A 13,456-nucleotide genomic window follows, 5' to 3' on the forward strand; every position below is an offset into this window, starting at 1 on the left:
ATGTTCCTGGGCACCAATCTCCTGGTCAATGCCATGGGGGGCTGGGAGGGGTTTTAGGGACTCCTGGGCGGGGGCTGAGAGAGGCTTTTGTGCCTCTTGGGGCATTTGTGTTGCTGGGAGGGGGTTTGGGGGCCTTCTGGGGGGTTTGTGAGGGAGTTTTGAGGTTGTGGCAGGGAGAAGTGTGGCTCCTGTGTGGCTTGGAGAGAATTTGGGTGGGTCTTGGGGGAGGTGGGAAGGGGGTTTTGTGGTTTTTGAGGCCATTTACATTGCAGGGAGTTGTTGGGGGTTTGTTGTGGCTGGGAGCTGTGGGATGGTTTGAGGGGTCTGGGAGCGACGTTGGAGCTGGGAGGGGGTTTTAGGGCAGTTGTGACTCCCCCAGACCCAAAAAGCTGCCACCAGACCCTGCCCCAAAGACGCTGCTGGGGTTTGGGGTCTCCATGTTGGGGTTCATCCTCCTGGTGCTGCAGGAGAAGGTGAGGGGGGGTCCCCAGGGGCTGTGTGTGTCCTCCCCAGAGTGTGTGTGACCCCCCCCCACGCTGGTGTCACCCCCTTTTCCTTCCCCACAGGGCTCCTGCCCCAGCTCCTGCTGCCCCCAGGAGGGAATTTGGGGAGGGGGCAGAAGGGGTGTGCAGCCCCTGCTGGGGGATGACCCTGGCCCAGCCCCTTTGTTTAGCACCAAGCTGGGCTTGGGGCAGCAGGAGGAAGAGGCCCAGGGGAAGCAGATCCTGCAGGTGGGACAGGCCTTGGGCTCAGGGCAAGGTCCTGCCCTGCACACCTGGCTCAGCTGTGACCCTGTCCCAGGAAGGGAGCGGGACATTCCCATCTCCACGGATCAGGGCTGGGAGCAGCACTTGGAGCAGGGACATGGAAATACTGGGAGGGACTGGGACCACACTGAGGGCTACTGGGAGTGACTGGGAATGACTGGTGCATGCTGGGGGTAACTGGGATATACAGGGAATGAGTGAGATCACCATGAGGGAAACTGGAACCATACTGGGGACTCTGGGGTGACTGGGAATGAGCATGCTGGAGGCAACTGGGATATACTGGGAGTGTCTGGAACGATTCTGGAGGGGATAACACTGGTTATAGCAACTGGGACCATTTTAGGGGCAACTGGGAGCAACTGGGAGTGACTGTGTCTGTACTGGGGGCCACTGAGATCATACTGGCAGAGACTGGGACCATACTAGGGGCAACTGGGTACAACTGGGATCATACTGGGTGGAACTGGGATGACACTAAAGGGGGACTGGGATCATACTGGGAGGGAACCAGGAGCATGCTGAGGGCAGTTTGGACCATTTTGGGGGCAACTGGGATATACTGGGAGCAAGTAGAACTGCACTGAGGGTGACTCCGAGTGGCTTTGGGCAACTGGAATCATGGGGGCAGCAGCTGGAAGGGAGTGGGAGAGACTGGGAGCATGCTGGGGGCAACTGGGATGTACTGACCCAGTCTGGGAGTGCCTGGGACCATACTGGGAGTGACTGGAACCATGGCAATGGCCTGGGCTGGGTGCTGTGGGGCCTCAGGGTGCACAGGGAGCACTGTGACACTGCGGGGCCTGCTGGAACCAAGGGGACATTGTGACACTCTGGGCCCGCCCTGCCCGTGGGGTGTTCCAGGAGCCCCAGGTGCCCAGGGCAGCAGAGCAGAGCCCCTGGCTCAGGGCTCTGTTTCCTCAGAGCTGGAGCCAAGGAAAGATGGAAGTGGCCCCTTAAAGAAACCCTTGAGTTTCATGCAGTGGCTTTCATTTATTCCCTGGAAGTTTTCCATTGGAACTCTGTCCCTCTGGAAGGGACACACACAAACCAAAGCCCCTCCTGACACCCCTCTGTGGCCCTCTGGGCATGGGGCAGCTGTTCTCAGCTGGCAGCAGGGCTCCGTGCACTCCCACAAGCTCCACTCCTGGGGAACTGGCACCATGCAGGAGCAGCCCCAGACCCCACAGCCTGGGAACGCTGCCCCTGACCAAAACCACCCACCCAACCTGACAGGTCCATCCCTGCCCAGGAGGATGCTGGAGCCTTTGACCTCCCTGGGGATGACCTGGCTGCAATGAAAGAAATCCAGGGCCTGCAGGCTCTGATAGAGGACAAAGAAAGATGAGGGTCAAAATGAAAGACCTGAATTCATCCCACAAAGAAAGGAAATGGCTCCAAGAGATTTCCTGTCTTGGGGAATGGTGAGTATAACAGAACATGGTGTGGCCAAGAGGAAGAGCTGCTGCTCCAACACCATTAGAGGAGCATTTTTCTAAGGGAAGGCAGATAAGGGGTTTTTTGTTCTTATCACCTGTTTACCAGGGCCAGTGTGTCCATGGCATGGGAAGCACCAGAGAGATCCCTCACCACCCAACTGACAGCTGCCATCTCTCCTTCAGCTGCAACATCCTCTAAAGTGCCTCTGTCCACATATTCCATAAGCAGCCACAGTTCCTCAAGGACAAGGTAGCTCAAAGAAGAGAAGAGTGGCCTGGAGATCAATGTGCACAGCTAAATCACCTCATGGAAAAGACTCCAGCTGAGTCTTGTTCCCAGGTTACTTATAAATGAAAACAGAATCAAAGGGAGACACACTCCTTCAAGGCCAAACAGTCCTTGGAATCAGCACAGTCTGAATGAGAAAGGCACATCCCTGAAAAAGGAGATGTCTCAGATGGCAAGCAAGGGGAAAAGGCAGTTTAGCACCAGCAAAGATGAATTTGGCAGCAGGACACAGCCCATCAGCTGGTTCCCCATCCTAACACATCAATGCCACCAGGAACCCCAGGAACAAGGCAAGGCAACTTTCACAGTTCTCCAAGGGAGGGAGGGAGGAGCAGGCAAGGCAAGGCAAGGCATGGTCAGGGAGGGCAAGGCAAGGCAAGGCAAGGGGAGGCAGGACAAGGAAAGGTCAGCAAGGGGCAGGCAGGGCCAGGCAGAGAACTCAAGGCAAGGCAAGGCAAGGCATGGCCAAACCAGGTGTGTACAAGGTACAACAAGGCAGGGTCATGCCAGGCAAGGCAAGGGAGAGGAAGGCAAGGGCAGGCCAGGTATGGGTAGAGCAGACAAGGAGAGGAAGGGGGACGCAAGACATGGAAGTCAGTGGGGGTAGAGAAAGGGAGGGTCTGCAAGGGAAGAGAAGTGAGAGGCAAGGCAAAGCAAGGGGAGGGGATAGGCAAGGCAAGGGATGGGTCTGCAAGGTGAGGTAAGGGGGAGGTGGGCAGTGAAAGGCAAGGCTGATACTGGGACCCCTCTGGGATTGGCTCCTACAGAGCACACAGTGGTGAGACCCTGGGCTGAGGGAAGGGGTCCCATGTAAACCCAGCACAGGCATTGCTCTTTGAAGAGGTCGTTCTGCAGGGAGAAAGGAGAAGAAGAGACTTTCCTGTGTCCCGAGATTCCCCCTCCTCCTTCAGCAGCCATACCCCAATCAATCAGTACCAGAGTTCATATGATCACTTCCATGCCAGGGAGCACAAGGCACTCAAAAGGATCCCTGCCAGAGCCCAGCCCTGCCTGCCCATTTTGAGGCTGTGGGGGAATGGAATTTCAGCAGTTGACCCCCCATGATACTTTGCCACTTGTGGGTTTCTCACAGCCTTAGAAGTTGTGTGAGATCTCTGTCCCCAGCACCTGCTCACCCTTCAAATACACACACGTGCCTGGGGGCAATTCAGGTTCCCTGCAGTGGTGGCTGCTTCCCTTTGAAACAGGAGCTGTTGCCTTTTCTGGTGTGCTTAACTCCCTTGTAACTATTAGAAAGTGTGTGAGTTTTGTTCTTACTGCAGGCTTCAGACCCATTGCTTGCAGTCTAATGGAAGATGTGTTTCATGGCATAGAATAGAAGAATCTACCAGACAGAATGAAGGGTAACAGTTCAAAATAATCTTATTTGGATTATGAATTGTGGTCCTTATAAAAACCCTTTCCAAGCACTGGGTTTTCAAGCTGGAGGATGAAGTACAGTGACTTTGTCTGGATAATGCTGTAGCCTCATCTCACCAGATGTAGAAACGGGTCAAAATTCAGCATTTTGAGTGTGAATTTGGGGTCCTGGCCTTGCCCCAAAGGACAGACAGGATGTTCCCTGCAATGTGTGTATGGATCAGACAGAACAGAGGGGGAAGTTTTTACAGGGCACTTGGGAGGGAATATTGGGTTTCCTGCCAGCAGGATCCTTTTGTAGCTTCAGGCTGGGGTGGGCAGCACTTCCATCTGCAGCTTCCATGTGCTGCTCCAGCAGCTGCTGCTGGGGACCCTGAGGGAAGAGGTCACAGGAGGGATGGAAATGCTGCATGGACAGCAGCAGCCAGGGCCAGGAATGAGCTTTGCCTTCCTGGCTGGTGCAATGAGGCTCCTTTAGTGCAAGAGGAGGCAAAATAAGGTCAAGTTCAACAGGCCAAGGAAAAATGTAAGACATTGGAAGCCTCCCAAAATGCCGCACACATTCATCTGTTAGCTTTTCAGTGTCAGTCCTTGTGAAAAGCCTTTCCAGTTTTCCTTTGGATTTCAGGGCCCCCAGCTGGGCTTCAGAATTCAGGGGATTTTTATTTTCCAGGTTTTTAAGCAGAGCTCTGAATTGGGCATCTCTTGACATTTTTTCTGCTCTCCTGACACTGAAAAAGGTTCTGTGCTCCTGTGAGGCACATCTGGAGGGGTGGTTGGCAACCACAGAATCCTCTGGGAAAGCACTTGATTGACTTTAGGGCCAGGCTGGAGAGCTCAGCCTGAGGACAGAACTGTTCCAGACGCCTCTGTCCATGTCCAGCTCCTCACAGCTGAGTCCCTGAACACACAGGGTGGTTTATATGGATTATAGGGTTTATAGGGTTTATTTTCCCCTCCTGTTCACTTGGAGGTGACTTTGGGATCCTTTAGAGGAACATCTGACCAGCCCCTGTCCCCATTCCATTTTATGATCTCCACTTTGGAGTTGGCCTGCTGGGCATGACATGGACATTGGTAGTGTCTCCCCATTCTTCCCTCCAGCCCTCAGTTGTGATTTGTATTAAACACTGCAAATGGCCTCATTTATCTGGTGGGGAAAGCGTGAGGTGGAGAAAGTTAGTAGAATTTGTTTTCATGAACCCTGTGATGGTAAAGAAAAATGAGGTTTGTCATTTTGGTGTGGTGCTGGGTGTTGGGATTTGGGAGTTTATTTCTTGTTCTCATTATGGTTATTTATTAGTATTACTTTTCATTGGTAAGACTTTTAAATCTTAAGACGTTTTTAACAGTGGCTGGATGTCACTCACTGGAAAAATTCCCTTGCTTTCACCACCGGGATTACACTGTACGGTTGTCTCCAAGTTGGCAGTGGATTCTAAAGATGGAAAATCCTGTTCATGGTGACTTTGTTGTGGTTTGGAGCTGGGGAAGGGTCTCATCCCCTCCCGGAGGTGCCCCAAGCCCGCTCTGCTGCCACGTCTGCACTTGTGGCCCCTCAGGGCTGCCCTGCCCTGGGGACATGGTGGGACCCCCCTGCTGCCAGGGCTGAGGCTCCTCATGGCCCCTCACAGCCCTTCATGGCCCCACAGAACCTCTCCTGGCTCCTCGTGGCCCCACACAGCCCTTCATGGCCCCACAGAACCTCTCCTGGCTCCTCGTGGCCCCACACAGCCCTTCATGGCCCCACAGAACCTCTCCTGGCTCCTCGTGGCCCCACACAGCCCTTCATGGCCCCACAGAACCTCTCCTGGCTCCTCATGGCCCCACACAGCCCTTCATGGCCCCACAGAACCTCTCCTGGCTCCTCACTGCTTCTCACAGCCCTTCATGGCCCCACAGAACCTGTTGTGAAAAACGAGGTTCACTTTTTGGTAAATTTAAAAAAAAAAAACTATGTTTAATAAAATAATTAAGACAATTAGGAGATAAGAAAAAGCCAATTACGGCCGGCTGGGTGACTTGGCATTCAGCCAAGTCCACACTTTGCTTTCTCAGAGACGCTCGTTAAATACTCTTTTCGTTACATCGATATATGAATATTCATAAAATTCCATAAACTAGTTTCCATATTCCAGGAACTGTTTTGCATGGCCCCTCCTTGGGTCCGCCTTTTTAGAGCATGCGTGTTTCGTGGCTGTGTCCTTTTTATCGCGTCCAGCTTGGGCCTTGGTCCGTGCTTTCTTCAGGTGGTAGATGTTGATAGGTAGTGTATCAATAGGAGGGTCCTCTTTACATGTCTGCTGAATGTTATCCCAACCAAACAGACAGTTTAAGCATATTGCATCAGTTATTACCACTATACCTACTTTTCTAAAAGCAGAATTAAAAACTTATATTCTATATATATATATATATATATTCTATATCCTTACCACAACATTATTTACTATATAGCACACATCTTGCGAAAAGCCAACTTTATTTAAAATATATATAACATTAACCTCTAGAAAACCCACTATCTCTCATTAACACCTTAACATCTAATTTCCAGCTGTGCCACAGACTTCACAGTTGGCCTTGGTGTGGGGCCCAGGCTGGGTAGTTCAAACTTAATTCCAAAATTCCTGTACACTGGCAGCTCCAGTGACCGGACGTGTCCCAGCTTTAGTCCCCACACCCTCCCCCTCACACTGTCAGACCAGGGTTCTACCACAGGTTTCCCATGGCAGAGTCTCAGACGTCTCGTTCCACAAAGCCATTAATTTGTGGTGCAATGACACAGAAATAGCTCGAGCTGGTGCACCTGAGCAAAATATCCCTTGGGCATTTTTATCACCCTTTTTCTATTTCTCCTGGTGTTTTCCACCCTTTTGTTGCAACCCCTTTTTCCTCTAATTTCTTGTCCTTTTCTCCTCTCACGTTTCCCACCATTTTTCCTCTTACATTTTCACTATTCTGTCCACTCACGTTTTCCATCTTTTCTCCCCTTCTCTTTCACACCCTTATTCCCCTCACATTTTCCGCCCTTTTGCCTCCTTTTGTTTCCCATTTTTTACCTCATATATCCCACCATTTTTTCCTGAGGAAAGCCTCAGCAAGGGGTCAGTTTGCCATCAGTCATTGCAGTGACTGTAGGAACGGGACATCCCAACACAGGACATTTCTTGGTCAAGTCTAGATATAAAGAGCAGAAAACTGTCTGTGACTCATTTTGGCCTGAGCCACTGCTGTGTGTGTCAGTTTCAAGACAAATTTCAGGAGAAAAGGCCCTGGAATGAGTGTTTCTTCTAAGGAGCAGAAATAACTCCATTTTCTTCTGCCAAAGAGAGAAATGGATACCAGGGGATGAAAGTGAAAAAAACCCCCTGTTTATTTAAAAAAAAAAATTGACTAAACGTTGGATATTGAAATTGTGGAATTTCATGTTGTGGCGATGGCGGGCGCAGCTGGCAGGGATGGAGAAGGCTCTTCCTTTACAAATTCACAGAGGCCCCAATCCTGGTGCCTGCTCTGGATAGCGAAAGGGGATGTAGCAGGAAACCTCGGAAGCAGCAGAAACTTTGCAGCTGCAGCTGGACTGCGGGACCTCACGGCAGGCAGGGGTAGAACAGCTACAGGGCAGCAAAAATCCCCACAGCAGCACTAGAGTCATGGCAGGGGCTAGACAGCAACAGCCCAGCCCCCAAAGATGGCTGGGAAAGGGCTCCCCAGGATTTCTCACCAGCACTGGCAGGAACCTGGGTCGGGGCTATGTGGAGGGGAGCAGCTCCCAGTGGGAAACGAGGTGTTCCCGGGTCCTGGCAGGCACACGCTGGCTCTGGGCTTTCTGACAGCAGAGCAGCAAAATAAGCCAAGCTGGCAAGTTCAGTCACAGTGCTGAAGCAAAAGAAACCAAAAAGAAGCAGGCAAACCCCAGAGGAACAGCAGGATCCCTGGTCAGAGATACGGGCCACGTGTGTCCAGTGGAACAGGAAAGGTCTGCCTCTTGCCCTAACCTCAGCTCCCTCTGGAAACCCTGGCTGGACTCCCATTCATCATGACAGCCCCAGAGCCAGGGAAGATGGGGAGCGGGGCAGGGGCAGCTGCCAGCCCTGGCAAAACAAACCAAAACAGCTCAAAACCCCCCAAAATGCTATGGGATAATGAACCATCCCCAAGACACCGAGGTTTGCAGGGACTGCAGTGTGGCATGGCCCTGGCTGTGGGGAGTGCTCACTTTGGAGAAGGTGTTGTTGGAGTCCAGGGCATCCCTCTGAGTGCCCTGGGAAAGTCACAGACCTCGGTAGAGAGACCTGGGACCCAAGAAAGAGGGTCTGGGGTCTGTGCAGGGGGGTTTGTCTGGCACAGAGCCCAGGAAGACACAGTCTTTGATTTTGGTCCATGTGAAAAACATCCAACAGAGAGAAGAATTGCAAGTCACAAATCTGTAAGAGATAGTAGTGTAGTTTATCACTGTGTGGGAGATTTTGTAGTTTTGGGATTTTTAGAATGTAGATGCAAAGGGACAAGATGGAGATTTTAGGGTAGATCCCTGAGTTCTTCTTCTCCCTTGGCATCCATCTTCTGCAGTGACGTGGGCAAAAAATAGTTTCAGTGGATTGGGTCAAAGTAGAAATGACACTGTTAGTGTAGGTGATGGGCATTGGTATGAAATGGTAAATAATAACCATGTAGTTATCTGAATAAAAGCAGAGTGACCTCCCATCACGAGGGGAGTCACATTGTGTCTGAGCTGCTGTGAACACCTTGGCCGGACACAGAGAATTGTAAGATAAGAATTAATAAACAATGCGAGAAACAAGAAAACCAAGACCTTGAGACTCCACATCATTCTCGCGTCGCACCGAGCTCAGCACAGACTCAGACCTAATTCCTTCAGAGGTCAGAGACGTAAAAACACTCCCTTGCACCCACATGAACCACCAGCCTTGGAATCTCGGGTGAGAGAAACCATAAAACCCGAGAGGTGTCAGTCTTGGCTGGCACAGGGAGCTGCAGCTTGAGGGGAATTAATCCCTTCTGGCCTCCTGCCCCAGAGGTCCCCCAGGTACCAGCCCCACCTCGCACTCATGGTGCCAGTGCCACCTGCACACATCAGGACTTGGGTGGAGGGGGAGAGGTGTTACCAAGTGTGTGTCAGGGAAGGAGAGAGAGGGGCTGGTCTGGGCGTGGGGACAGGAGAGATGATGGGACTATGAGCACGTTGTTCTTGTGACCTCTCCTCTGGCTGCTGAGAGTGCAGTTTCCTAGAGGGATTGTTTGATTCTCAGGTAAATGTTTAAAGTTTTCTCCTGATAACTAGCCAGAACTTTCTGCCTGTTGTTGAGCAGTTTTTTCACTAATGAAACCAGTAGTAAAATAAACAAACAAACAACAACAACCCATCTCCCCTCCCCCCAAAACAACCACCAACCAAACAAAACCTCCCCAAAACAAAACAAAACAAAAAAATGTAGGAGAAGGGAATATTGGTGACCTCACCCCTGATAAGTAACAGCTGTGTTTATTAATTAGTACAGCCTCACCCCTGATGAATAATAGCTATATCCAATAAGGATGAGTGAGATAAAAAAGGGATGAGCTGGTAAGGGGAGGGTCATCATGGAGGAGGAACCTTGAGGAGCATGGGAAGGGAGAATCATGAAGCAGCATCCTGAGGAGAGAGAATCCCTGCTGTGAGGTCGGTGTGGGTCTGCAGTTTGAGGCTGTTGTTGGAACTTGTACTTCTGTTGTAGCTGGGTAAAAGCCTGAATTCAGAGTCTGCAAACTAATACATGCAGTCTTAGTTTAGCAGGAGATAACCAGCAGTCAGAAGCTGCAAGGGAAACCTACAGTAGGAGCTTGCTGCAGCCAGTCAGCAAAGAGTTGGAGTTAAAGTGATTAAGCTGTGAAGGCAAATAAACCAGGACCCTTTTTATGTTGCGTTTAACAAGAAGTCTGTGCCTCGGCTCATTTTTACCCTCTGATAGGAGGGCTGCTGCAAAAAAAATCAAAAAAGAAAACAGGAGATCGGAGGGGCAGCATCGCCATCCATTGTCCTTTTCCCTGTTCCTCTGTGCTGGGCCTCCCCCAGGTGTGCATGGGCTTTCATGATTCCCTTGGGACCCACACTGTCACCGGGGTCATTCTGGGCTCTCAGCCAGCCGTGGGTCAGTGGCCTTTTGGGGCTCTCAGATGGCCACGGGGTGGCCCCATTCCAGTGTGGAACAGCGGCTGAGGCTGCAGGACAGGGCTTGAGCAGTGAGCACCCCACCTACACAGGGCTTGCCCTGATCCACCACCACTTCCCACTGAGTTGCCTTGAGCCAGTCAGCTGTTCCTCTGGTCTGCTACAGCCACTTAGACTGATAAAGACAGTGAGATAATTAAACCGGTTTATCTAGATAAACAAATATAACTTGTTCAATTAGATGAGCCAATTAAACCAGCTATAAACTTATTGTCAAATCAGCTAAAGGTGCCAGGCCCAGGGGACTTTCCCCTGGACTCACCACCCGGAAGTCGGTTCCGGTTTTCTCCCAGGAAGTTGGAACTTGGGATTTTTCCAGCCCGGGGAGGGATTTCTCTGCTCCAGGACATTCCCAGTCCCAGTGGAGACCCAGAAGGTGCTCAGAGGGGGAGATCACAGGCACAGGAAGGACCAGTCTGCTGAGAAAGGTCAAGGGCTGGGGTGGGGATTCTGGATCCAGGATCTGCCCTTTATCCGAGGAGACCCTGGGCCTGAGGAAACCCCAAACCCAAGGAGAAGACTTCAGTGCTGACGAGACCCTGGATCCAAAGGAACACCAAATCTGAGAAGATTCCGGATCCAAAGAGATTCTGGATCCAAGAAGTTTCCAGGGACAAGAACAAGATTCCAGAGCTGAGAAGATTCTGAATCCAAGGAGACCCCAGAGCTGAGGAAAAGATCCTGGATCCAAGAAGAAGATTCTGGAACAAAGGGACTCTGGATCTGAGGAGGAGACCTTGGAGTGAGAAGGTTATGGATTGAAGGAGACTGCACAGCTGTGAAAATTCTGTCTCCGAGGACAAGATCCTAGAGCTGAGGAAACCTCAGACTGCAGGAGTATATTCTGGCCCTGTGGAGCAGCCAATCCCGTGCCAGGATGTGGGAATTCTTGGAGCGGACTGTGGAGATCCAGATATCTAACATGACCCAGAATGTCACCTTGGAGAATCCCAGGTGAGGGGAAGCCACGGGGGGACCCCTGGGGTGCAGGGGGGAGGTTTGGGTGGGGTCATCATCCCCTGGTGGGAGCATCTACGAGGGGTTGGTCCATCTCCTGCTGGTCTCCCACCATCTCCCAGTAGTCCCACCATTATCTCCAGTTGGTCCCAGCACCTCCCAGTGGTGAGGAGACTGTCTCCTACTGGTTCCACCACCTATCACTTGCCCCACCACAATCTCCTGGGAGCTTCACCATCTTACCCTGATCACATCCCCCCACATTTCTCCACTCCAGGACCTACTTCTACAGCGGGCACAGCTCCTTCCCCCCCAGGCCTTGTGTGCCCCCCAGCTCCTCGGACACCTGCCGGTTCTCCAGCCCCCCGTTCCGTGGCTGTGTGGGAGTCCTGGTCTATGAGGCCACAACCTTCACCATGGCCATCTTCTTCTCCAACCCCCTGGACTACAACTTGTTTCCCATGGAGCTGGGCCTGGAGCTGTCCCTGCTCAGAGCTCACCTGGGCAGGTTGGAGGACACCTACACCCGCATGTCCCAGATGGGGACTCTCCCCACCTCCAATGAGACAACTGTGGGCTGCCATGTCACCCTGGACACCTGCCAGGAGCCTGTCCAGGTGAGTGTTGGCCGTGTCAAGGTGACAGCCACCATGTCCAACACACGGAGGTCCATTATCAGGGTGGTTCTGGAGGACCAGGAGTGCTCAGGGAGGGAGGTCGGAGAGAGACTTCCATTCTATGTGGCATCAAGAGAATTAGTTTAGTTTTTACTGTGTCTATAAACTTTTAGCAGAGAAACAAGGCAAGCAAAAACTGCTTTCCCAGCAAGAACAGTTGGAAGATAAGAAAAACTTTGCCTCAAGAATGTAGAAATAGCCAAACCAAGAACTGAATCTGGGAACTTGGGGTGGGCTTTGTGGTAATGGGTAAATTGTAATTTGCACTTACTTGTAAAATCGTGTGTGCACGAATTGTTAGGAGTATCCTTTGTGTGACCTCAGGCTTGAATAAATGATGCCCTCTTTAAACCAAATTAGTGTTAAGGAGTCTTATTCTAATATTTCTGAGATTTTTTTGACTGTAAATTGGAGAACCAGCCAGAAGATCAGCCTAGAGTTTCCATGAATTTACAGTTGACAGATCTCCAGCTGGCACTGAGGAATTTTCAGGGAGAAGCTCCACTTTCAACCTTCAGGGACTCGAGGCAAGACCCCTGGGGTAAATGAAGGCATTGTTTAAATTATTTTTCTTGGGGTTATTGACAAGGGATGCAAATCCCCACAGAGTTAATAGTAAGGGGGGTTTGAGTCTCCCCCAACAGGGTTTGAGTCCCTGGGTAAGCTTACTGGGGGGAGATTTGAGTTCCCCACCTCAAGGAGTTAGTTTCCCTTGTCTGGGGTTCAAGTCCCCTAGGAGGTATTAGAGGTTGTCCATGGGAGGTATCAGGAATCATTGCATCAGGCCAAGATCATAGTTTAAAGAAATTATATTGTCCTGCTGTCTTGTAGCATAGGCTGCCACCATCTTGACTGGGACGGAGGATGGAAGAAAGAAAAAGCCACAGCCTCTATTTACAACTGAAGCCTGGCTAGGGCTTCATCTGGAGCTGCTTTTGTGGTGAAGATTGGTTAATTCCTTTGCAATCCTTGCATTCTTTGCATTCTTCTTGAACTCTGAGAGTGTGCTCATGTGAGACCGGTGTGTTGATTTGAGTTTGCCAGCATGCCAACATGGGGATGCCCATGATATAAAAATTCATTTGCAGAGAGAGTGTTGGAGGATGACTGAGTGTTTCCTGGTGTTTTGGAGTGGCTTTTTTTTTTTTTTTTTTTTTGTGTGTGTGTAGCTGAGATCACATTTGTGGACTTGAAGCACCCTCTTTCGTCAGTTTTAGTGATTGCAGGTTTGGCAGTCCCCTTTTCTCTTCCCCTCTCCCCCCTCTATGACAAACCTGGAAATACCATTATGACTTTCAGAGGTTATAGCTTGTGTATTTGTAATTATTGAAAATGGGGCGGCTTTCTTCTGAAACTAAAGTAGGAGATGATATTCCAAATTCTCCATTGAAATGTTTGTTGAAAAACTGGAAGCAGATAGGAGAAGACCCATGAAGTAAACCTAGACTAATCCAATACTGTAATCAGTGGTGGCCAGTACACAAGCTAAACCACCAGGCTCAGTGGCCAGAGATTGGTACCTTAGTTTATAACACCCTTTTACAGCTGATGTTGTTTTGTAGAAGAGAAGGGAAATGGAATTAATGGCCTTATGAAGATTTGCTATTTTGTTTGGAAAACCATCTGGAACTGCAAAAGGAGTGCCTGGTGTTGGGGTGAACTTGGGGTAAGCAGAAAGTCTCCCATGGCCTGGTAGTGGTAAAGGTGCCTTT

At 50.7% G+C, this 13,456-nt stretch overlaps 1 protein-coding gene across 1 annotated transcript; it reads left to right on the forward strand.

The window, feature by feature from the left end:
• Positions 1-10,406: 10,406 nt before the first annotated feature.
• LOC310921845 (uncharacterized protein) lies at positions 10,407-12,077 on the forward strand. The gene is made up of 2 exons (XM_083882100.1): positions 10,407-11,064; positions 11,345-12,077. Exons 1-2 carry the CDS (start codon positions 10,988-10,990, stop codon positions 11,829-11,831), a joined length of 564 nt encoding a protein of 187 aa, XP_083738226.1. The 5' UTR covers positions 10,407-10,987; the 3' UTR covers positions 11,832-12,077.
• Positions 12,078-13,456: the final 1,379 nt, after the last annotated feature.

The sequence above is a fragment of the Zosterops lateralis genome, assembly GCF_965231275.1.
Source record: "Zosterops lateralis genome assembly, chromosome: 37".
NCBI classification, from domain to species: Eukaryota; Metazoa; Chordata; class Aves; order Passeriformes; family Zosteropidae; genus Zosterops; species Zosterops lateralis.

What these genes read in the sequence shown, in the direction of transcription:
- LOC310921845 (XM_083882100.1), top strand. Translation starts at nt 10,988, where the DNA reads ATGTGGGAATTCTTGGAGCGGACTGTGGAGATCCAGATATCTAACATG. An exon ending in GTCACCTTGGAGAATCCCAG is followed by an intron (nt 11,065 to 11,344) that starts GTGAGGGGAAGC and finishes TCTCCACTCCAG; the next exon opens with GACCTACTTCTACAGCGGGC.